Raw genomic sequence first — 24,062 nt, forward strand, 5'->3', positions numbered from 1 at the left:
GCACTAACCCCCTGCAGGCTGTGTTCACGCAGCCAACCCCAGTCCTCTCCCTGCGCTCCAACCGAAGCCCCGCCCATCCCAGCGGGTGAACAGAGAAGCCTCTCGGGCTGGTGAGTGCCGGTCAGCACCGATCCTCTGTGCAGGAATCTCTCCGCTTTGCCCTCCGCACCCCTGTTGCTGTGCTCTCCTCTGCGGCTCCGAAGCTTTCCCCTCCGCCACCCGCAGTCTCCACCCGCAAAGGGGCTCCTAGTGTGTGGAAACCTTTCCTCCTTCACGGCTCCCTCCCACTGGTGCAGGTCCTGTCCCTATTCTTTTGTCTCTGTTTATTCTTTTTTCTTTTGTCCTACCCAGGTACGTGGGGAGTTTCTTGCCTTTTGGGAAGTTTGAGGTCTTCTGCCAGCATTCAGTAGGTGTTCTGTAGGAGTTGTTCCACGTGTAGATGTATTTCTGGTGTATCTGTGGGGAGGAAGGTGATCTCTGCGTATTACTCTTCCACCATCTTCCCCCTCTCCTGCTAGTGTTGGAGGGTCTCCTGCAGAGGCAGGCAGTGGCTGTGGCTCACCATGGGGACAAGGACACTCTGAGCAGGTTTTTAATGTGGACAAGACAGAACTGTACTGGAAGAGGAGGCCAGACCGAAGTTACATCAGTAAGGAGGAGAAGTTGTTGCCAGGCTATAAAGCAGCAAAGGACAGGCTAACTCTGTTGTTTGGTGGCAATGCTTCCGGTGATATGAAGCTGAAGCCTCTCTTAGTTTATCATTCAGAGAACCCAAAAGCCCTTAAAAACATAGCCACGGGCTCTCTTCCTGTTGTACAGAAGAGTAACCCCAAAGCCTGGGTTTACACAGGCCCTTTTCGAGGATGGGTTTTTCTACCACTTTATCCCAGAGGTAGAGAAATATTGCTTGGAGAAGGAGATCCCATTCAACATTCTTTTGCTGCTTGATAATGCTCTGGGCCACCTCCCATTCATGGATGACTTTCATCCCAATGTCAAAGTAGTGCATCGCCACTGAATACCATGTTGCTCATCCAACCTATGGACCAGGGAGTTATAGCAACTTTCAAGAAATATTATTTATGTCACATTTTTCGTCAGGCAATACAGGTAAGTGATGAATCAGGAACAACATGGCAACAATTTTGGAAGGACTATAACATCTACAAGGCCATAAGAAACATTGACTTTGCTTGGTGTGAGGTTACGGCCGTTACCATGAATGGGATTTGGAAGAACATTTGCCTGCAGTTTGTTCATGATTTTCATGGATTTGAGGTGGATGAGGAGTCCAAAGAGGTCTTCAACAACTTAGTGACCCTTGGCAAGAAGATAGATCTGCAAGAGGACAATTTCATTGAACTCCTTGCTCTGCAACACAAGGAGCTTACTAATGAAGACCTGATGGAATTGGTGGCCCAGAGTAAGGATGAAGAGAGACAAGAGGAAGAAGAAGTAACTGAAGAACTGAAGAGATTCACGACCCAGGAAATGGCAAGGGGATTTTCTTTATTTGAGGAGGCCTGTTAGTTTTCGAGGCACAGTACCTGAATGTAGAATGGTTCACGAAGGTTGCAGCAGCTGTTCAGAAAGCAGTCTCTGTTATCTATATGAGAAAAAAAGAGCTACTACCCAGACATCGCTGTATTGTTTTTTCAAGAGGGTAGATAGAATTGAATCCAGTAAGGAATCAGAACCCGTGTCATCTATGTCAGGTGTGAGTGAAATTGCAGCTTGCCCTCCGTCTCCTATCGCTGACGATCCTTCAGCTCTATCATCTCCCACCTCCTCTCCCTCCTCCAGTCAGTAACTCTTCTTGCCTGTTCACTCGATGACAGCCCCTGTATGCCAGCTGTTGTACTGTACTACTGTACTTTTCAAGGTATTGTACTGTAAGATTAAAAATGTTTTCTTTATTTTTTGTGTTTGTTTTTTATGTATTATTTGTGTGAAAAGTATTATAAACCTATTACAGTACTATATAGCTGATTGTGTTATGGGTACCTAAGCTAACTTTGTTGGACTTACGAACATGCTCTCGGAATGGAACTCATTCGTATGTAGGGGACTTACTGTATTGGAAAAAAGTAAACAAGTCTTGCTGACCTGTGAGGCAACATTAAATGGTCTAAGATACATTTAATTGAATTTACAGAAGGAAAGAACAGAGAATGGTGTAGGGAGGTAAGTTAAAGAAATAATGGTTGCAAGTTTCCCAAATGGTGAAAATATCAACCTATCATCTGTCTGTGATGCTCAAAGACTTCCAATGAGGATAAATACAAAGAAAACCACACATCACAGCCTAATTGCAGAAAACCAAAGCTAAAAACTTTACCTTAAAGCCAAAAATCTGAATCCCATTAGATAAAAATGTAACTCAAAACTGTTGGGGAAGAAAAGAAAAATCTGTCCACTCAGAATTCTATATCCAGTGAAGATATTTTAAAATGCATGCAAAAAAATACTTTCAGATTAAACAGTGCTGAGAGAATTTATCTCTAGCTGTTCTGCACTACAAGAAATGCTAAAGGAAATTCCCCAGCCTGAAGGGATGTGACAATAGATAAAACTCTTTAACTACCAGAAAAAATGAAAAGCAGATAACTGTGTATTTGTGGGTAAATATAAAAACTATTTTTCATCTCCTAATAGCTGTAAAGACAACTGATTGCTTTAGCAAAACATAACATTTAATTATGTAGTCTATAATTTGTGTGCATGTAAAACATGATAGCAATGACATATAGAATTGAGGTACCAAAAAGTGCTTTGCAAACTTCCTAATTTCACGTGAAGAGGTACAATATTAACTCTAAGAAGATTGTGGTAATGTGGGAAAAAACAATAAAAATAAAATAATACTAAGAGATGTAGCTAAGGAGCAATAGGGCAAGTAACGTAGGATTAGTACAAAAAACAGTAAAGTTTTCATCCCCTGAAGGATTTGAGTTGGAACATCACCAGATCAGGAATTTCATAGACATAGGTTTGATCATTATTCTTCCCCTCAAAACTTGGGATTTGGGGCATATGAAATACTTTCAATCGTTTCTTTATCCCTCCCCAAAGCAATATGTTTCACAAGCCATGTTTTGCTCCTGAATTATTGGGGATCATTCATGTGATCATTTTGGAGGTTTGCATTCATAAACTCAATCTCTGAATCACTCATGAATTTAAAACAAAGCTAATAAATAGTATCATATTTAGCTGTAGTTTCGGCACTACTTCGTTTTATGCTTTCAATATAACATTATTTCAGTATCTGGGTAATGTCCCATGCAATTATTACTGAGAAATGCAATATGAATTTTTAAAATCTATTTCACATACACAGTAGCAGATAGCATTCATAAGGGGAAAATGGAAAATTCCAGAACTCCACTCCCATACGCCTTCCCCTATCCAAACTTCTCCCATAGTGGGGCACTGCCAAGTACTCTTCAGAACTTAATCTAATTTACTTCTGTCCAGTTCTGATTCTTTATAAGGTCAGAGATATCTAGATTCCCTAAGTTCCTGTCAGTGGGTTGTGTTCCTTCCCATGGACCACAGATCTAAACTTCATTAGTTTGAAACCAATACTTGTGCCTAACAACAGTAATTAACAAATGCCATTTTCCTCTCAGAAAACATAGGCGATCCAGCTCCCCCACTCCTCTTTTCTGGCACCCCTTCCTCCCTACCTCCCTCTAACATCAAACTGGCCTCCTCCAATCCAGTGGAAAGGAAAACAAATGCCTGGGCCCCGCGCCTGAGTGTTTCCAGCCCGCATTGCATCGCCAAGGTCAATTCTCCAAGCCAAGGGTCTGGGGTGTGGGACAGATGCAAATTAACAGGGCTCTTAGGAAAGGCTGGCTTCTTCTTTTCCTTTCTGGGCTCTTTGATCTCTGCCACGAAGCCCTGCCTCACAGGCTCTAGAAAGTGCCTTTAGGATTAGAGGCAGCCGTCGACTTGCTTTTATCTTTTTCTTCACCTCACATGTGAGCGGTGACAACTAGTTTTCCCTCTTTTCCTGTCTCCTGTGCATTTTTACTGGAAAGCCGGCTTCAGCAGCGGCCCGTGCCTCCAGGGGCAGCGGACCCGCGGCAGCAGAGCTCCCAGCGCGGGGGCGGGGCGGGGCGGGGAGAAGGCGCCCCGGGGAGGGTCCCCGCCCGCGGGACCACGCCCCCGACCCTCCTCCCAGTCGCCTGCGGGGCTCTGTGTGGTTTTTCATTGCAAAATCCTCCTCTTCCTTCTCCATTTCCCCGCCCCGCCCCTTTCTCTTTTCTCCCTGGATAAACTCAGACCCCAGGCCTGGCGTCGCGGGTGCCGAGTGGACGGCTGGCCGGGCGGTGAGTGGGGCCGGGCGGGCGGAGAGCCGGGTCGCGGGCGCCTCGAAGAGAGGCCCGAGGCCGGCGGACGCGGGGGCACGCCGTGTCCTGGGCTGGCTGCCCCCCGGCCCGTCGCGCCCCGCGCCGCATCCCCAGGTGGTTTCCGAAGTTTCGGGGCGCTCGGCGCATGTCTGCCAGGTGGACGCGTGGGCCTGGCTGGCAGCGAGCCGTCTCCGGCGCTGGGTGAGGGGTCGGGGCCCCCTGGATCTGAAGTCGGCGGTCGTGGCCCCGGGACTGAGGCTGTGTTGGGGAGAGCGTTCCGGCCGCGGAGAAGCGTGCCCCGGAGAGCTGGCTGCGCTGCCCGGCCGCGCTGCGCACCTTTCCCGCGTCTCCTGCCCCGGAGGCGGCTCCGCTGGCGTCTCTGGCGGGCGCTCGCTCAGCGCAGCTTTGCGGACCCGGGCCTGGCCGACTCGCAGGTAAAAGGGTTTGCAGCCACTTCTTGACGTGCTTTGCTGGCAGAGCGACGGGAGTTACAGGAGAGAACCCAACTCTCGCTTTAGCATTCAGGCAGACTTGGGGGGCGGGTGGTAATTTATTTCGGCGTACAGTTGGTTTGTTTCTATAAAATAAAACGTTTATGTTTCAAGACTTAGAATTTTGTTTCATTTGTTTTCTGCTCTTAGGACCTACGATTTAGTTGAGTTTTTACTTTGTTGCGTATTTAGTGTGTTATCTACCCAAACTAGTACAGAGATGAAGATATTATGCACTAAGGTCGATTTCCCACCTACGTAAAAGGGTAAAGCTTTAATATTTTATATTGGGTGTTACTGCATTACGAGTAGGATACCCTCCATCTGTCTGTCTTGCTCTTACGGTAAATCTTGGAACACTAGCATCACTTCCAGGAAATTTAGAAAAGCCAAGAATGCTCATCATCATACTCTATGACGTTGTTGAGTTGTATAGGCCAGTGAGGTAGGCAGGAGGACACGTTAACATTCTGATTAGAAAAGAAGACACAACATTATCACTTTTTACACATAATACAATCGTGTACCTTGAGAATCAACAGAAAACAACTGAAAATCTCATAGAAAAAATAAGAAAGTTTAGTGAAGTGTCTAATTGCATCTAACTGCAATTTACAGTTATCAATAGATGTTTTATATATATATATATATATATATATAAACTGGAAAATAGAACAAAATAAACCATTCCGTTTGGCATGAAATAACTTGAAAAACGTATTTTAAAAAAGATGTAAAGATCTAGGGACATAGATGAAAATATACTATATATGAGAATGTATAGATAAAAATACAATGAAATACATAACATTCTTCTAGACAAAGGTATCATTTCTCTAAAAGAACATATAAATTAAACAGAATCCTAACCGAATTTTTTTGTTTTTAAAGCAACTGTTTAGCTCAAGGGGAAAAATAACTACTTGCCAGGAAGTTTTCAATTCAAAGAAAAATGTACATATGTATACATATATCTGGGGATTTTGCAATATAATAAAAGGTCTTATAAAGCTGTAGTGATTAAAAGGCCACTAGGGGGAATAGATCTACTACCAGACAAATCAAAGAAACTGAAGAGACATTTAAGAATAAAAGGAAAGCTGACATTTGATAAACATACATTTAAAATAGGGAATGGAGAATAAATAACATTTAATCCATCATGTATGGACAATCAGGTGTTTATTTGGGAAACCTAATAATAAAACTTGAACTTTCCCTCACTCTTAACATACAAATGAAATCTAGATGATTTACTAATTTAAGTTGAAATATATGAAACCTAAAAAAGAAGAAAAGCTGGATGAATGTTTGTGAGTGTAGCATGTGGGAAAGCATTTTTGAGGTTGATAGAAAAACCTAAAGCCCATGTAGGGACATGATTCTTAACATTTGCATGCAAGAAAAACAAAACAAAACAGATACAAATGGAAATTGTTAACAGAAAAAGAGCTAATTTTCTAATATGCCTAGAACTCTCATTAAGGACTTTTAAGATCAACCATCCAATCTGAGAATAAAAAGTGTGAATTCAAAGTAAGAGAAACACAAATGATAAGGGGAATGAAGACTCAGCCACATTAATTATCAGAAAAATGCAATTAAAGTAAGACCATTTTTGCCTGTTTTACTGATTTTGAAAATGTGATAATGCTCAGTATTGTTGATAGTATGGTGAGAGAAATATACTCTTACAAACTCTTAGTGGAAATGTATTGGTAAAACTTTTTTATGGTGATAACTTAAAAATTTTAATATCCATTCATTTATTGGAATTCATCGTGCTCCTAAGTGTGCACATAAAAATCTGTGTCAAAGATGGTCACAAAAAAAAAAAAAAACCAAAAAAGATGGTCACAGTAGGATTGTTTGTAATAGAAAACTTGGGAATAGTTTTGTAACCATTGATTGGAATTTGGTTACATAATTAATTGTACATCTACAGTGGAATAATAATAGTTTAAAACATTTGATAGTTCTAAATGTTCTAAGGTGGAAGTATGTCCGAAGTATATTATAAATTGAAAACAAACAGAAACAAAAAAACAAGTTGTACCACAGTATGTATAAATGTTTATGTATATGGTGTATATATATACATATATTTATATGTATATATGTGTATTTGTTTTATTGTGGTCTGGAACTGAACATGCAATAGCTCTGAGGTATGCATATATTATGTAGATTCATGTTTTCTGTAAATATATGCATATTTGTAAATAAAATGTGATATTTTTATAATAGGAAAAATAAAATAATAAATAGTAAAGATCTTGAGATTATAATTAGTAATTTAGGTATATAATTCCTTTCTGGATATATTAGTTATCATTCAGTGTAGAAGAAATATATTTTCTTTCACAGAGCTTTTCATATTGTTCACTTCATTTACTTTCTCTTTGAATGTTCTCTTTCAGCTTCTTTCTTTGAAAATCCCTTCCTTTATCTACTTCCTCAGTATTGATTGCTATGATGTTTCCTATAAGCACATAATTGAAGTTTTGCTTGAGGGATTTCACAGCCTGTTAACATTTTTATAAACAGAAAATACAGTAGTTTTTATACTCTTTATATATTTCAGTAACATTGTCCTAAAATCACTTTTATAGTACTCATTCTTCAGGATGAGAGAGATGCTGTACTTCAAAAAGTTTGTAAGAGTATATTTCTCTCATCACATTATCAACACTACTGAGTATTATCACATTTTCAAAATCAGTAAAACAGGCAAAAATTAGACTACAAAAAAAATCAAAAAGAATGCGTGGCAAAAATGTAAACATTCATGACAAATTTGAGAAAAAATTCTTAACATAAAATGAAATTTTCTTTTTATACAGCAGGTTCTTATTAGTTATCCATTTTATACATATTAGTGTATATATGTCAATCCCAATCGCCCAATTCATCACACCACCATCCCCATCCCCCTGCCGCTTTCCCCCCTTGGTGTCCATATGTTTGTTCCCTACATCTGTGTCTCAATTTCTGCCCTGCCAACTGGTTCATCTGTACCATTTTTCTAGGTTCCACATATATGGGTTAATATATGATTTTGTTTTTCTCTTTCTGACTGACTTCACTCTGTATGACAGTCTGTAGATCCAGCCACGTCTCTACAAATGACCCAGTTTTGTTCCTTTTTATGGCTGAGTAATATTCCATTGTATATCTGTACCACATCTTCTTTATCCATTCGTCTGTCGATGGGCATTTAGGTTGCTTCTATGACCTGGCTATTGTAAATAGTGCTGCAATGAACATTGGGGTGCATGTGTCTTTTTGAATTATGGTTTTCTCTGGGTATATGCCCAGTAGTGGGATTGCTGGATCGTATGGTAATTCTATTTTTAGTTTTTTAAGGAACCTCCATACTGTTCTCCATAGTGGCTGTATCAATTTACATTCCCACCAGCAGTGCAAGAGGGTTCCCTTTTCTTCACACCCTCTCCAGCATTTGTTGCTTGTAGATTTTCTGATGAAAATCTACTGGTGTGAGGTGATACCTTCTAACTGGTGTGAGGTGATACCTCATTGTAGTTTTGATTTGCATTTCTCTAATAATTAGTGATGTTGAGCAGCTTGAAAAGAAACTTTTTACAAAACCTAGCAAACAGAAAAATGGGCACATGACAAACAGGCAGTTCACAGAAATGGAGCTGAAAATGACTTTTAAGCAAAGAGTAAAAAATGCTCAAGATATGGAAAATAAAACTGGAATGTTTTCACCTTTCAGATTAACAATGACAAAATTTTGATAAAACATAGTGTTAGAAATTAACACATTTTTGTCTGGTATGTGAGTTGATTCAGATTCTTGGTGAAGAGTTTGACAATATATGTCAAAATAAAAATGTTCAAAACTTTTATCCATCAGTTCTGCTTCCAGGGATTCAATACACTGGTGCATAAAATATATCAATTTATTTCAGCATTGTTTGTAATGGCATACATTTGGGAACAATTTAAATTTTCATCAAGCAGCCGGTTGAACTGTGGTGCAGCCTTTAAAAATAATAAGGTTATATGAACTGAAATGTAATCAACATCAAAGAATTTTAATAAATGAAAAAACAAGATACAAAACAGTATATAGGAAACTGCCGTTTGTATTAAAAGGCATATATATTAGTTTGTGTTTGCTTAGAAAAACCTCTTGAAAGACACAAAAAATCTAGTATCTATGGCTGCCTTTTGAGAAGGGAAATGGGGCTCTAGGTAGGAAGGATCCTTTTTGTGATATAAATATATGTACTTTTGCAGATAACACATTTTAAAATGTAAGGTTACTTATCAAAATGATTTAATTGTAGGTCACCTGACATCCTGTTTTGTTAGTTTTTAATACTAGAAGACTAGCCAGAAAATGACACAATAAGTCATTATCTGGCAATCTTTTACATATCATGATTGTCATGGTAATGTTTCCTAAAATGTATTATATAAACATCATGATTATATTATTCTTCTGGAATTTTTTGTACTCCAGGTAACAAAAACATGCCTCCTCTGAAAGCTAAAATGGAGAGACCTCATATTCTCTTTTAAAAAATTAAGCTAATACGTTTAATAAAAGTTATCTATCGGGCTTCCCAGGTGGCGCAGTGGTTGAGAGTCTGCCTGCCGATGCAGGGGATATGGGTTCGTGCCCTGGTCCGGGAGGATCCCACGTGCCGCGGAGCGGCTGGGCCCGTGAGCCATGGCCGCTGACCCTGCGCGTCCGGAGCCTGTGCTCCGCAGCGGGAGAGGCCAAAACAGTGAGAGGCCTGCGTACCGCAAAAAAAAAAAAAGTTATCTATCAACTGTGACTATCAGTTTGCTCCCATTTAATCTAATTCTTTTGTTTTTAAATAAAGCTGAATAACCAACCTCCTGCTAAAAAAAGGAAATGTCCTACCATAGACCTTTTGTTTGGAAGGAACCATAGTGTGACTAAAATAAGAAAAATATTTGTATAAATTATAAAAACAGAACATAAATTGATTAGATTTTTCATAAATTGATTAGATTTTCCAACATTTTTATTTGTTCATAGTGAAAATTAGTCACCATTTCTGTCAAGTTTCTTGTAGGATTAATTTCATGCAAATATATAATTAAATGTATATTCCATGTATTGTTCTAATGAAAGATTCTATGTGTCTCTGGGTTACTTCTACTGCATGTTTTATTCCGAAGTAACAGACCTAAATTTATCTTGTTAGTGCAGGCCTCTGTAATTGCTTTTTGAGTAGGATAGTTTCTTAATTCCAGCCCATGTAACAGCAACCTATTAAGTTGCCAAGGTGTGGAACAGGAATGACAGAATCCTTCACAATCATCGGACTTTAATCCATTCATACTGAGTCCACTCAACTATCTAGTTCCCTGGTGACTAGGAAACCCATAAAACTAACACAATACACCACAGGAGCCAAGATTTTGGCTTCAAGTCTGTAAAGAGAATTGTGTTTGGAAGGGTGTGTAAAGTTTTCATCTTTTATAGATCTCAGGTCTTTTTAGTTAAATTCACTGTAAGAGTCTAGATTGTCAGTTCTATTTCTATTATTTTTTTCATTTCAGATTATAAAATCTATTATACATTTCTTTTTTTTTTTTTCGGTACGCGGGCCTCTCACTGTTGTGGCCTCTCCCGTTGCGAAGCATAGGCTCGAGACGCGCAGGCTCAGCGGCCATGGCTCACAGGCCCAGCCGCTCCGCGGCATGTGGGATCTTCCCGGACCGGGGCACGAATCCGTGTCCCCTGCATCGGCAGGCGGACTCTCAACCACTGCGCCACCAGGGAAGCCCTATTATACATTTCTTATAGAAAATTTGAAAAGGAAATATTATTTATTCTTTAGCATATTCTCTAGATTTTAAATACTTTTAAAAAGAAAACTTTCCATATTATAATTATGCAGATTATTGTAAGCATCTTAATTATTTTTACGAAATTATTGTGACCATATTTTTAAAGGAATATGATTTTTATAACGTTTCACTATAATGTGTTTTCTTATATGTGTTAGATATTTATGTGCTAGATACTTATGTAGTTTACAGTTACTACTGTTTCATTCTGTACTCCTATGAGAATGAGAATGTATCACTTAAAACAAAAATCTTACAACATATTTGAACTTTAAAGGCAGTTTATTAAGATAAGGTTCTTTTATAAGTAAGAAAGAGAAAAATACCGTATGCTAACGCATATATATGGAATCTATAAAAATGGTACTGATGGACGTAGTGGCAGGGCAGGAATAAAGACGCAGATGTAGAGAACTGACCTGAGGACACAGCAGGGGAGGGGAAGCTGGGACAAAGTGAGAGAGTAGCACTGACATATATACACTACCAAATGTAAAATAGATAGCTAGTGGGAAGCAGCCGCATAGCACAGGGAGATCAGCTCCGTGCTTTGTGACCACCTAGAGGGGTGGGATAGGGAGGGTGGGAGGGAAGCTCAAGAGGGTGGGGATATGGGGATATACGTATACATATAGCTGATTCACTTTGTTATAAAGCAGAAACTAACACACCATTGTAAAGCAATTATACCCCAATAAAGATGTTAAAAAAAAACAAAACTATATTGTAAAATTTTTAAGAATGGGGAGAGCATTTAGAGTGGTGGAAAAAAAAGAAACCAGTGGCTCAAAGGAGGGAGGACTAAACAAATTCCAAGAGCACCTGCAGCTTGTTAGGCAATGTGTAGGTGTATTTTACTTTAAATTCATTGATATTAGTTACTTTAAAAAATATTCTTATAGATTTAAAATTTTTTCAAAATTGGTTTATTTTTTCAAGGTGTTTTTCAATCACTGGAATCACATTTGAATGCTAATTTCTGCCTGGCATGGTTGAGAGCTGTTATTTTTCTTTACACTATATCAGTCCAAACATGCCTGATCAAAAGGATCACCTGGGACTGTGTTAAAAGTACAGATTTCCAGGCCTGGACCCCAGAGGTATTATTTCACTTTTGGGGTCCAGAATTATGTACTTGTTTTCCTTCAAGTTTTTTGTTTTTGTAATAAAAATATTCAAATCTGTCTTCACTTAGCTTCAGCAATTGTTAACATATGCCACTTTTGCACTATGCTGTACCATTTGCCACTCTAGATAGTTGGATGGATATATGGATGAATGGATGAATAGATGGATAGATAGATTGATAATTTGGCCTGTTTTTACTAAGGCACTCAATAATCTGTTCTAATTACTTTCCATCACAGTTATTTGACAGTTTGCAATCCCCAGGCTTGATGTAGAAAGGAACAATAGATGTTTAGTTAGAAAGTTACACTAAACATATAACTGTCAGATGGTTCTTTTTTATTGTGAAACAATGTCATACATATAAATATGCAGATATAAACGTATATGTACTCTTTAAAAACTAGTAACAACCCATCACCCCTGTTTCACCACCCTATTAGAACTAGAACATTAGCAGGAACTTCAAGCCCCTTGGGGGCCAGAGCTAAACAGTTTACCCACATCACTTCTTTTCCACAGGTAACCATTTTCCTAAATTTTGTGTTATTAATTACCTAATTTTATTCTTTAAAGTTTCCCCCATACATGTATCAGAAAAAAAGCGTTTTGTCTCATTTCCTGCTTTTGAACATTCTTAAATGGACTCATATGTGTTCTCCTATGACTGCTTTTTTTTTTGTACAGTGTTGTAATTTCGAGATTCATCTCTGTTGATGGGTATGGCTGTACTTTGTTTTCACTACAGTATACTATTATATCATATAAATATACCAGAATATATTTATCCAGTGTACCACTGATGGGCACTGGAAATGTTTTTAGTTTCTTTTAGTATGAACAGTGTGTCAAGAATATTCTCGTATATAACCTGTGTGTACACATGCAGTCACTTGAGAGTACATTCCTAGGAATGTCCAGCATTTAAGTTTCTAGAAAGGTAGGGGCATTTTCCTAAACACCAGATATTACCATCATTAAAGGAATAGGACCAGTTCCTGAAACTCTTGGTTGGCCTGCAGTTGGGTCCGGATTTGTGATGTGCTCCAGGGAGCTGTTTTTACTTTTAAGACACGTAGGACGTTGTACAACTAACTCCAGCTCCAGAGAGGGAGAGGAAATGGTCCAAGACTGACGCAGGCTTGGCAGGAGGCTAGAATCTACATACTGGCTTATGCCATGGTAACATTTGCTGGGTCAACTCAGTCTGTATTGACTACTCACTCATATAGTGTTCCAATGCTTCTTTGGCATACCTACCCTGTATCGGTGATTTCTACCCTACTGGAGCAACACAAATGACCACATTCTGTACTCTGATAAGCAGGACAACTCATTGGAAAGAACATGGACTGGGAACTTAGAAGTACTTGAGTTTAGCAGCATTGGCCATTTACGTATTAGATGTTTTCATTTGTTTTTTTCACTATTACATTGTTTTGTTTATTTACTTTTTTTCCAGTTTATTTATTTATTTATTTATTTTTGGCTGTGTTGGGTCTTTGTTGCAGTGCACGGGCTTTCTCTAGTTGTAGCGAGTGGGGGCTACTCTTCGTTGCGGTGCATGGGCTTCTCATTGCGGTGGCTTCTCTTGTTGTGGAGCACAGGCTCTAGGCGCACAGGCTCAGCAGTTGTGGCTCGTGGGCTCCAGAGCACAGGCTTAGTAGTTGTGGCACTCATGCCCAGTTGCCCCACGGCATGTGGGATCTTCCCGGACCAGGGCTCGAACCCGTGTCCCCTGCATTGGCAGGTGGATTCTTAAGCACTGCACTACCAGGGAAGTCCTTGTTTTTTTTTTTTTTTTGGTTTGGTTTTAATTTTTATTTTATATTGGAGTATAGTTGATTAACAATGTTGTGTTAGTTTCAGGTGTACAGCAGAGTGATTCAGTTATACATATACATGTGTCTATTCTTTTTCAAATTCTTTTCTCATTTAGGTTATTACAGAGTATTAAGCAGAGGTCCCTGTGCTATACAGTAGGCCCTTGTTGGTTATCTATTTTAAATATAGCAGTGTGTACATGTCAGTCCCAAACTTGCAATCTATCTCTTCCCCCACCCTTCCCCCGCTGGTAGCCATAAGTTCGTTCTCTATGTCTGTGAGTCTGTTTCTGTTTTGTAAATAAGTTCATTTGTATCATTTTTTTTCAGATTCCACATATAAGCGTTATCATATTTGTCTTTCTCTGTCTGACCTACTTCACTTAGTATGATAATCTCCAGGTCCATCCATGTTGCTGCAAATGACATTATTTCATTTTTTTAATAGTTGAATAATATTCCATTGTATATATGTACCACATCTTCTTTATCCATTCATCTGTCAATGGACATTTAGATTGCTTCCATGTCTTGGCTATTGTAAACAGTGCTGCAGTGAACATTGAGGTGCATGTATCCTTTCGAACCATGTTTTTCTCCAGATATATGCCCAGGAGTGAGATTGCTGGATCATATGGTAGTCATATGGTAGCTCTGTTTTTAGCTTTTTAAGGAACCTCCATACTGTTCTCCATAGTGGCTACACCAATTTACATTCCCACCAACAGTGTAGGAGGGTTCCCTTTTCTCCACACCCTCTCCAGCATTTGTTGTTTGTAGACATTTTGATGATGGCCATTCTGACTGCTGTGAGGTGATACCTCATTGTAGTTTTGATTTGCATTTCTCTAATAATTAGTGATGTTAAGCATCTTTTCATGTGCCCCTTGGCCATCTGCATGTCTTCTTTGGATAAATGTCTATTTAGATCTTTTGCCCATTTTTTGACTGAATGGTTTGTTTTTTTGATATTGAGCTGCATGAGCTGTTTGTACATTTTGGAGGTTAATCCCTTATTGGTCGTATCATTTGCAAATATTTTCTCCCATTCTGTGGGTCGTCTTTTCATTTTGTTTATGGTTTCTTTGCTGTGCAAATTGGAGATAATATATGAAAAGTGCTCTGCCTTTTCCTGACATTTGATAAGCATTCAGTGTATTATAGCTTTTGCTGATGTTTTCTCCTTGTTATTTGTCATCACCCAGAACTCAGAAACCTGAAATACTGAAATTCCTTTCTGTAATAATCTTTTCCCCTTGATTGAATTAATGAAATCAATGAACTCTCTCCCCAACCTCCACCCCTTGTTTCAAATATCATCCCAACTTCTAGATTACTTCTCTGAGTTATTCTCATAATGTTCACATATACATGTTTTTTATTTAAATGTTTAACATGTCTTCTCTTGGACTCTTCTTTAAACATAACATGTCCCGATTTAAACTTTTGATTCCTGCCCTCCCCAGTCCCAACATTTTCCCACCATCTTCCTCTCTAGTTCAGCTAATGGCATCACCATCAGCTCGGGTACCCTGGCTTAAAAAATGAGACTCATCCTCGACTCCTCTCTTTACTTAGTCCATCAGCAACTCTTGTGGATTCTGCTTCCAAATCTTGTTATGCATCTGACGGCATCTGACCCTCTCTCATGTCACCTCCCCAGTCTAAGCCAGCATCAGCTCCCACCTGGATTACTGCTGCCATCCCTCCCCCACTGCTTCTACTCCTGCCCCTCAAGATAAAGTTTAAATCAGATCTGGTCACTCCACTGATTAAAGTCTTCCAAAGACCCCCAACTGCAATTACAACAGATTCCAAACATTTTGCCATGAGTTTCAGGTATGATCAGACCTCTGTCTCCATCTCTGACCTCGGTTCTCTTCTTTCCCTGTGTTCCAGTCACACCTGACCTCTTTCTCTCCCTTGGTCATTGCCCAAGCTCATTGCCATCTCAAGGCGTTTGCACTTACTTTCTTGTCTTTTGGGAACTCTCTTCCTACATTTTTAGTATAATGCTTTCTGTCATAGTTCAGATAGCTGAAAGCTCACCTCCTGAGAGAGCTTTTCCCTGACCCTCCTCGAGCGCCTCATCCATGTTTTTCTTAATCTTTAACTTTGTTTTCTTCATAACTGTACTGTCTAAATTTAATCTTAAATATCTCTTGATATGTTTCACTCCACTAGAATATAATCTCCAGCAGAGTGTCCATCTGGTTTACTGCTGTATTTTCAACACCTATAATAGTCCCTGGTACATAATAGATGCTCAGGAAATATTTGTTGAATTAATGAAGGAATGAAAGAAAGGTAACTGGGGACTAAAAGAATCACAGAACTTGTTACATGTATCACTAAATAATAATACTAACTATATAAATATATTTTTAAAGGTATAAAATGTGTTTTTTTTCAGGATTAATTAGAATTCTTCAAATGTCAGGTAAGTTTTTGTGAATAAATTTTAATATGCTTTATTTTCAAATGTGAACTGTGTGATTCCTTTCCTTAAAAAATTGGAGTTTATTTCACTTTTAAGTCACTTATTTAATATTTGAAGAATATATATATATATACATTCATTTGTTCATTTATATATATGAACATTCCTCTTTATCTTTGACAGAAAAGGATTAAAAGGGTTTTATACTGGCATATAGGTACTGCAAAAATCTCTAAAGTATGTGGGGGAAAGTTAGGTAAAGGAAAAATACAGGTAGGAGAGTAAATCTGCAAAGAGAGGTAATAGTAATAAAAAGCCTGTGATGGCAGCTTGCCCTTACAGAAGAAGACTCAAAAGTAGCGCTGCTTTTTCAAGCAATGTAGGAGATGATACAAGGAGAGAAACACCACATCTGTGGGATTTGTGTTTCTTATGAGATAAAAGTCAACCAGTTAAAGAGATTCAGGACTACCTTCTAGTGAGTAATTTCTCTAATTTCAACAAGAGGACAAGACAAGTGACTTCAGTACCTCCCTTGCAGCAATTACAATGATCTAGGTTGCTTTTAGGCGGGATATGGTAAAAATGTGACTCACTGGAGATGAAGACTGAACCACCTCCAGCTGAGTTGTGTGTAGCATTACTGCTATTTAAAGTATTAAGTATTCATTGTGTTATGTTTTAAATTTATTAAGTATTCATCATGTTATATATTAAATTTATTAAGTATTTATTGTGTTGTGCTTTGAATTTATTTAAACACAGCCATTTTCCAAAAAGGATTCGGGACTAAATCAGATGCACTCTATAAATGACTGTACTCTCCCTATTATATAATAGGAGAAAGAAGTTTTGCTACTGTGCAAGGAGTTTATGTAGATAGGAATGAGCATCAGGTCAGCTGAACACTAGCATGAAAGCTTGTTGCTTTGATCATAACAATATAATTGCTTAGTTTTATTTTTAAGTCCATATTCAGGCTAAAAATTCATCAAATATATTAATAGGTTGATGTCTAATATACATAATGAATTGCTTTTTTATAAAAAATGAGTGTATGTCATGTTGGTTATATTCATTGATGCATACCAAAATTTAAAAAATGAGTATCTTCTGTAATCATATTATCATTCCCATTGTAAATCAGGTCCCCTTTCTCTCCCCCAAAATATAGTCCCCACAGGCCCTGAACAACTTGCAGATGAAATGGAGAATCAAATAAAATCACCTGATCCAAGGCCTGGTGCCCCTCCTGAGTACAATTCCCATTTTGTACCAGGTAGGTTAAATATTCAGGAAGAATCTTGCCCCTCTCCAGAAAACCATGCTCATAGTTAAGATTGCTTTTAAAATTAACTAATTAATTAATGGAATGATTCAGTAAATAAATACTGGATGCCTACAGCGTGCCGAGTAGTTTACTAGATGTTAATTAGAATTATATTCCTGTCTTAGGAAGGAAGTTGTGCAAACATTCATGGCATTCTCTTTGCTTGAATGTGAAGAGAACGTTGTCCTGTGAAGAGCACAGAGGGCAGTAACTGCCTCTACTGGGGATTTGAGGGAAGCACTAACTGAGGAAATCAAGTTTTACTGGCACGTGAGGAATTTATCAATCGAAGGAAAGGGAGAAAGGGCCATACTTGCAGAAAGAACAATATGTCCAAAAGCTCAGGGTCATGAAGGTCTGGTTGGGACACATGGCAGGAGAAGTGCAGAAAAATGGAAGTGAATGGCTTTGAGTTCTGATTCAGGAGCTTGTAGTTCAGCAAATATTTTTATAAGTCTGAATACACAACTCATACTGTACTCAGGGACTCAGGAAAATAGATACTCCTAAGTATTTGGGCAATATGTAAATTCTTTAAAATTAAAAATACTCTTACTCTTTCACTTGGTCATGGCTAAAAAAACTAAACAAACAGTATTTTTCTCGAATGAACATCCTTATGATAGATTTTCTTTTTTTTCCAGAGAACAGCAAAACATCCACAGCTAAGCCCAGCTGTTGAAACTTAACCTTAATCCTGACTTGAAGTGGAAGCTTTTAAAAAATCTTCTCTTGCTTTTCTACCAAATTCTAGCTACTGTTGTCTTTGCTGCTACTTTTCCTCCCTAGATCTCATATTCAAAGATGCCTATGGGTTTAATTATATGCAAATTGCACGTTATTATTTTTAGAGACACACAGACACACAGCATGGAGGGTGGGTGGAGCCGTCTAGGTGCTGAATTTTGATCCTTTGCAAGATGACAGCAGTGGGGTCTTCTGGATTCTGCAGCTGTTAATTCAGGTCACCACCGACCGTGTTGTGATGTTCCAGACTAAAAGGCAAACTGGAGATATTTCTTTATACTGTTATTCTCATAAAGAGATAAAAGTGACATACTATACGTTTATATAGCAAGGTCTGTTTTTAATACCAAATAGTTTATATCTCTATGCATTTATATCTCTGTGCCTTTATATTTCTAATAATATGGTTCTTGTTGGTATATGTTGAGACTTTGAGAATGTTAGGATCCTTGACCTTGTGCAGTAGAGTGTTACGTTCTCAACTGTTGTGTGCCTCCCCTTCCCCCTCCCCTCTCCCTTTTTAAGCTGCTTCACCAGATTTGGAAGCTCCCTGATTCGCTTTTACTTTCCTTTCAGTGGGTAGAAGAACGGTTGGTTGGTTGCTTGCTTGCTTGTTTACTTGGTTGGTTCTTTGTTTTTCAGTTATGCTGTTAAACTAAAAATCTCTGTTAAACTCCCTTACTGTTCATGTGACTGTTCTCTTTATGGTGTTTGACCAGTGATGCCGTGAGTTCGGGAAGATCTTCGCTGAACAGTCTTTTCCCCTATTGTTCATCCATTGTCAGTGTTTTATGTTGACCGTGTGAAGGACATTAAAGCCCTAAAACATCTAAAAAAAAACCAACACTTACTTTTGACTAAGGAAATAGTTTTAATCAGGATTATATTCAAATACATTTTAGTGATTTAGAAAATGATAAAGTATAGTGATATTTCTTTAAATATATATTTAAGTGTTTGTTTAGAGGCAGAAACCAGTGAGTTAGGCTGTGAAAGAGCAGAAGAAACCCCAGTATCCACAGGATGATGGCAAGGATGTTGTCTTGGCTCCAGACATATGATTCATGAAGCTCAGGTAGCCTTTGCCCCGGTAGTGTTTTCTGAAAACAGGGCTTCCTTTTCCCCTTTCCCTCATGTGTATGCATGATGTGTGAATCTGATCCAGTATAACCCCTCATTATGGCTTAACCCCTGCTAAATCCAAGTTTTTGACAACCCTACATTGTAATATCACTATATATACGTTTCTCTCTGTTTTACTTCAGTGGCTATCAACATTATCTACATAATCTGTCTTAGATTCACCAGTCACTCTATATCCAAGAACTTAGGTTCCAGTAGAACAGAAACTCCACCGTTTCTAAGAAGTAAACCTTGGTTATAAATCAGTTCTGCTCATCTGGGAAAGTGTCTGTCTCTTCCTTTCTGTATCAAAAAAATAGCACAAGTAATGAATTTTCAGTTATGAAAATCAGCAACAAAAATTCACTGTGATCACCATCTAGTGGCTGAACTATATACTTATTTATACTGATGCAAATTGTGTGCCCTTGATTCACATTAAGGAACTTGAAATACTATACTTGAAATTTTAGCTTTAATGAATTTCTTTAAATTCAATTATATAATTCCATTTGCATTACATTACTGGATATTTGTTACCATTGAAAATAATTTTGGGCCAAATATGTTTAAAAACATAGTTAATAAAGAAGCCTTTGTTATATGTAGTCTATTTAAAGAGGAAAATGACATACTTTTTTGAAATAAAAAAGGATGATAATATTCAAAATAACTAAGAAAACGCAAATCCCATAAAGCAGTATTTCTCACACTAGCATTGGTAGGAAAATGCTCCATAACAGAGTTCTTTATTTAAATAAGTGTGGGATACTATAGTTACACAAAGTTAAACATGTTTTGTTGTGTTTTCCTGCAGAACAATCAGAACCCTTAACGGCAATTTTAAAGCTTGAAAGAGAGTATAAAACATTTCCCACACGTAATTAGATTATGTTTTTTTCTTCACTTCTCTTAACATCTCTGAATAATACATACTTATAACAAAAATCATTTGATTACATACATTTGTATACAATTTTTTTTATAAGTATAGTCTCTAAACTGAATAGCACCATAATCTAAATTGTAATTTCCTTTCTAATTTATTGATCCTCAAATTTTGTTCCATGACATACTTTTATCTTAAAATCACATGGTTAATACCAGAAGAATTAATCATCAACTCATTGAAGTGATATAACAATTAGTATTTTTGAGATAGTTTGTGTGACTTTTTAGGTGCATTGTATGCTTTTTAATAATAGTTCTAAAAAAATGATGAGCAGGATATCCGATTTCCAATCCAATTTGGGTACTCTTAAACACAGCTCTTAAAGGAATTAAAGTCTATTCTTCACAACAAACTGAAACGTGAAATGTCCTCCATTTTTTCTAAAGACATTAGCACTTTTTTTCTCACTTAGCTCTAATTTAACATTGTTTCTAGTTACCATTATTTTTCTGTTAGTCTCTCCTGACTCCTGGTCTCTGTCAAGAGGTCTGTGTTCTCTACCCTTAAAAATGGGTCTTCCCCAGAGGTCCTTGGGCCACTCCCCTGTCCAGCCCTGCCCTGCCCTGTCCTCTCTCTCACCTCTTCCATTCACCTGTCCTTTTACACTCTCCTAAGTTATACTGGGAACACCCCATATGGTTTCATTTGCCTTTAACCACTTACGAATCCCTTAGCCCCTACCCGCATCAGTCTCCTCTGCTCTAAACTTGCATTTCCACCTGCCTGTAGACCACTTGCCCTGGGTGACCCAGGATCTCAAACTCAGTGATTCCTCAGTGCATCTTGGGCATCTCACTCCGGAACACGTGCCCTCTGTTCTTTCTCTACACTGGAGGCCTGCAGGGACCCACGTCAGAAACTTGAGAATCTTTCCTCACATCCAGTCTATTGCCAAGACAATATGTCTCTTAAACGTCGATTATTCTTTCTCCACTTTCTACTCTTTTCATCACAATTAAACTTCCTTACCTCACATCTAGACTCCTGCAGGCACCTTCTTCCTAATTTAACCTTCTCATTCATAAAGGTTCTAAATGTAAAACTGCTCACTCCATTTTACATTTTACTAGCATAAAGTTCAGGTCCTTTGCACAGAGCATAGGTCTTTCATAATCGTCACTTCCTCCCCACCTTCCTTTCTGTTTTGTTTGCTAAATCTCTATATATGCATGGCCTTTACTCCTGTGGTACTGAGCTTCCTCTGTGCAGCTGCTCATTTTGTACCTGCTGTATCTAAAACCTTTGCTCATCGTAAAGGTGCTGGCTGGGTCTAATGTGTCAGCACTTACATCACAGGGTATCTCTTCTGCCTAGGTTAGTTGCCCCTCCTCTCTAATCACTTCACATACTATGCGTCTACCAGTGAATATGTTACAGACCCAGGTCCTTGGACAATTTAATCAACAGAAATTGTTAAGAGGCCAGATGAGAAGTTGAAGCAGGGCTTTACTGGGATTCCTGCTACAGCAGAGGGAGTGAGAACAAGAAGCAGGTGGCCTTGCTCACTCCCCGAGGCAGGGACTGAGCTGGTTCCTTAAATGGGGTGAGGGTAGGGACGGGTCAGTGGGTTGGGCAGGAGGCGTAGCCTGGGTGGTCTTCCCACCCCCTTGGTGGTGCTGTGTGCAGAGATCACGCACAGGACCCTGCTTTTGCATGCAACCGTTCATAATATTTCCATATGATGCATTTTAATTTCTGTAAGTTTAGTAATATCCCCATTTTCACCCCTGTGTTTAATAATTGGAGTCTACTTTTTTTTCTTGGTTAGTCTGGCTTAAGGTTTCTCAATTTTGTTGATCTTTTAAAAGAACCTACTTTTGGTTTTGCTGATTTTTTAAAAATTAATTAATTTATTTATTTTTGGCTGTGTTGGGTCTTCGTTTCTGTGCGAGGGCTTTCTCTAGTTGTGGCAAGCGGGGGCCACTCTCATTGCAGTGCGCGGGCCTCTCACTATCGCGGCCTCTCTTGTTGCGGAGCACAGGCTCCAGACGCACAGGCTCAGTAGTTGTGGCTCACGGGCCCAGTTGCTCCGAGGCATGTGGGATCTTCCCAGACCAGGGCTTGAACCCGTGTCCCCTGAATTGGCAGGCAGATTCTCAACCACTGCGCCACCAGGGAAGCCCAGTTTTGCTGATTTTTGTCTATTGTTTTTCCTGTTTCATTTCACTCACTTCTACTTCAGTGTTTATTATTTCCTCCTGCTTGCTTTGGGTTTGATTTATTTCTAAGGTGGAAAGTTGGGTTACTGATTTGAGATATTTCTTTTTTAGTGTAGGTGTTTACAGCTGTCAATTTCCCTCTAAGCATTGTTTTAGCTGCATCCCATAAGCTTTGGTATATTGTGCTTTTGTTTCATTCATCTCAAAGTATTTTCTCATTTCTCTCATGATTTCTTTTTACCCCTTTGTTTATTTAAGAGTGTATTGATTTATTTCCTCATATTTGTGATTTCCAAAATTTCTTCTATTATTATTGATTTCTGGTTTTATTCCATTGTAATAGAATATACTCTGTATGATTTCAGGTATCTTAAATTTGTTGAGACTTGCTTTATGGCCAACCAGTAGGTCTATCCTGGAGAAGGTTCTATGTGCATTTGAGAAGAATGTTTAGTCTGTAGTTGTTGGGTAGAGTGTTCTATACATGCCTGTTATGTATTGTTTCATTTATAGTGTTTTTCATACTTCTATTTCCTTTTTGATCTTCTGCTTAGGTGTCCTATCCCTTATTGTGAGTGGGGTATTGCAGCCTCCAGTTATCGTTCGTTGGATTGCCTATTTCACAAAAGTGTGTCAGTTTTTGCTTCATGTATTTTGAAGTTGTTTTTAGGTGTATGTAATTGTTATGTCTTCTTGATGGACTGACACTTCTGTTATTATAATAAAATGTCCTTTACCTCTAGTAACAGTTTTTGTCTTAAAGTATATTTTGTCTGACATGAGTATTGTTATTTCGCTAGTTTTTATTAATGAAGTACTAATGCAAAGTTCAAGGATGAACCTTGAAAACTTGCCAAGTAAAAGAAACCAGATACAAAGGCCATGTCACATGATTTTATTTATATGAAATGTCTGGATTAGGCAAATCTATAGAGATAGCGGTTTCCAGGGACTGGGGGAAAAGATGGGGAATGACCGCTAATGGGTATGGGAGTTTTGGGACGGGTGATGAAACTGTTCTGGAGTTAGACAGCAGTCATTAAAAGAACCCCTTTGGGGGGCTTCCCTGGTGGCGCAGTGGTTGGGAGTCCGCCTGCCGATGCGGGGGACACGGGTTCGTGCCCTGGTCCGGGAGGATCCCGCATGCCGCGGAGCAGCTGGGCCCGTGGGCCATGGCCGCTGGGCCTGCGCGTCCGAAGCCTGTGCTCCGCAACGGGAGAGGCCACAACAGTGAGAGGCCCGCGAGCCGCAAAAAGAGAAAAAAAAAAAAGAAGAACCCCTTTGAAGTTAAGTAGACCTTACTATCTTTATGACCTTAAACAATAATAACAGTAAACGTAGTAACAAAAAATTAACCATGCTAATTATATGCTAGACCTTGCGCTAATCCTACTATAACCTAATGAAGTAGGTATATTATTATCTCCAAAGAAGGAAGCTAATGCCTAGAGGCTAACATGTTAACTTGATATTTCAACCTTACTTCTGTACCTCTGAAATGGGAATAATTGTCTCATAAGGCTTAAGAGGATTAAGTGAGTTAATGTGTAAATCCCCTTAGTACATTTTGGTACATCCTACACACTCGTAAAATGGAACACCTTGTTATTTTTAAGTGGAGGTTGTGTGAGCCATATCATCTCCATGTAAAAAGTC

At 38.7% G+C, this 24,062-nt stretch overlaps 2 protein-coding genes across 6 annotated transcripts in view; both read left to right on the plus strand.

The window, feature by feature from the left end:
• The window catches only part of LOC137225599 (phospholipid scramblase 2-like), a 121,555-nt gene extending 120,025 nt beyond the window's left edge, over nt 1–1,530 (plus strand). The window contains exon 5 of the mRNA XM_067739791.1: nt 1,102–1,530. Coding sequence (XP_067595892.1) covers nt 1,102–1,530 — 429 coding nt within the window. The remainder of the gene's footprint in view (nt 1–1,101) is intronic.
• A 2,673-nt stretch (nt 1,531–4,203) lies between these two features.
• Nucleotides 4,204–24,062, plus strand: part of PLSCR4 (phospholipid scramblase 4) — a 29,855-nt gene continuing 9,996 nt past the window's right edge. Inside the window, exons 1-3 of one of the 5 annotated variants that reach the window (XM_067737569.1) lie at nt 4,207–4,337; nt 16,070–16,096; nt 17,271–17,375. In XM_067737569.1, coding sequence (XP_067593670.1) covers nt 16,090–16,096; nt 17,271–17,375 — 112 coding nt within the window. In that variant the 5' untranslated portion in view covers nt 4,207–4,337; nt 16,070–16,089. The other 4 variants (XM_067737570.1, XM_067737571.1, XM_067737572.1 and 1 more) reach the window with 4 other exon arrangements.

This window comes from Pseudorca crassidens, chromosome 5, assembly GCF_039906515.1.
Source record: "Pseudorca crassidens isolate mPseCra1 chromosome 5, mPseCra1.hap1, whole genome shotgun sequence".
Classification (NCBI taxonomy): domain Eukaryota; kingdom Metazoa; phylum Chordata; class Mammalia; order Artiodactyla; family Delphinidae; genus Pseudorca; species Pseudorca crassidens.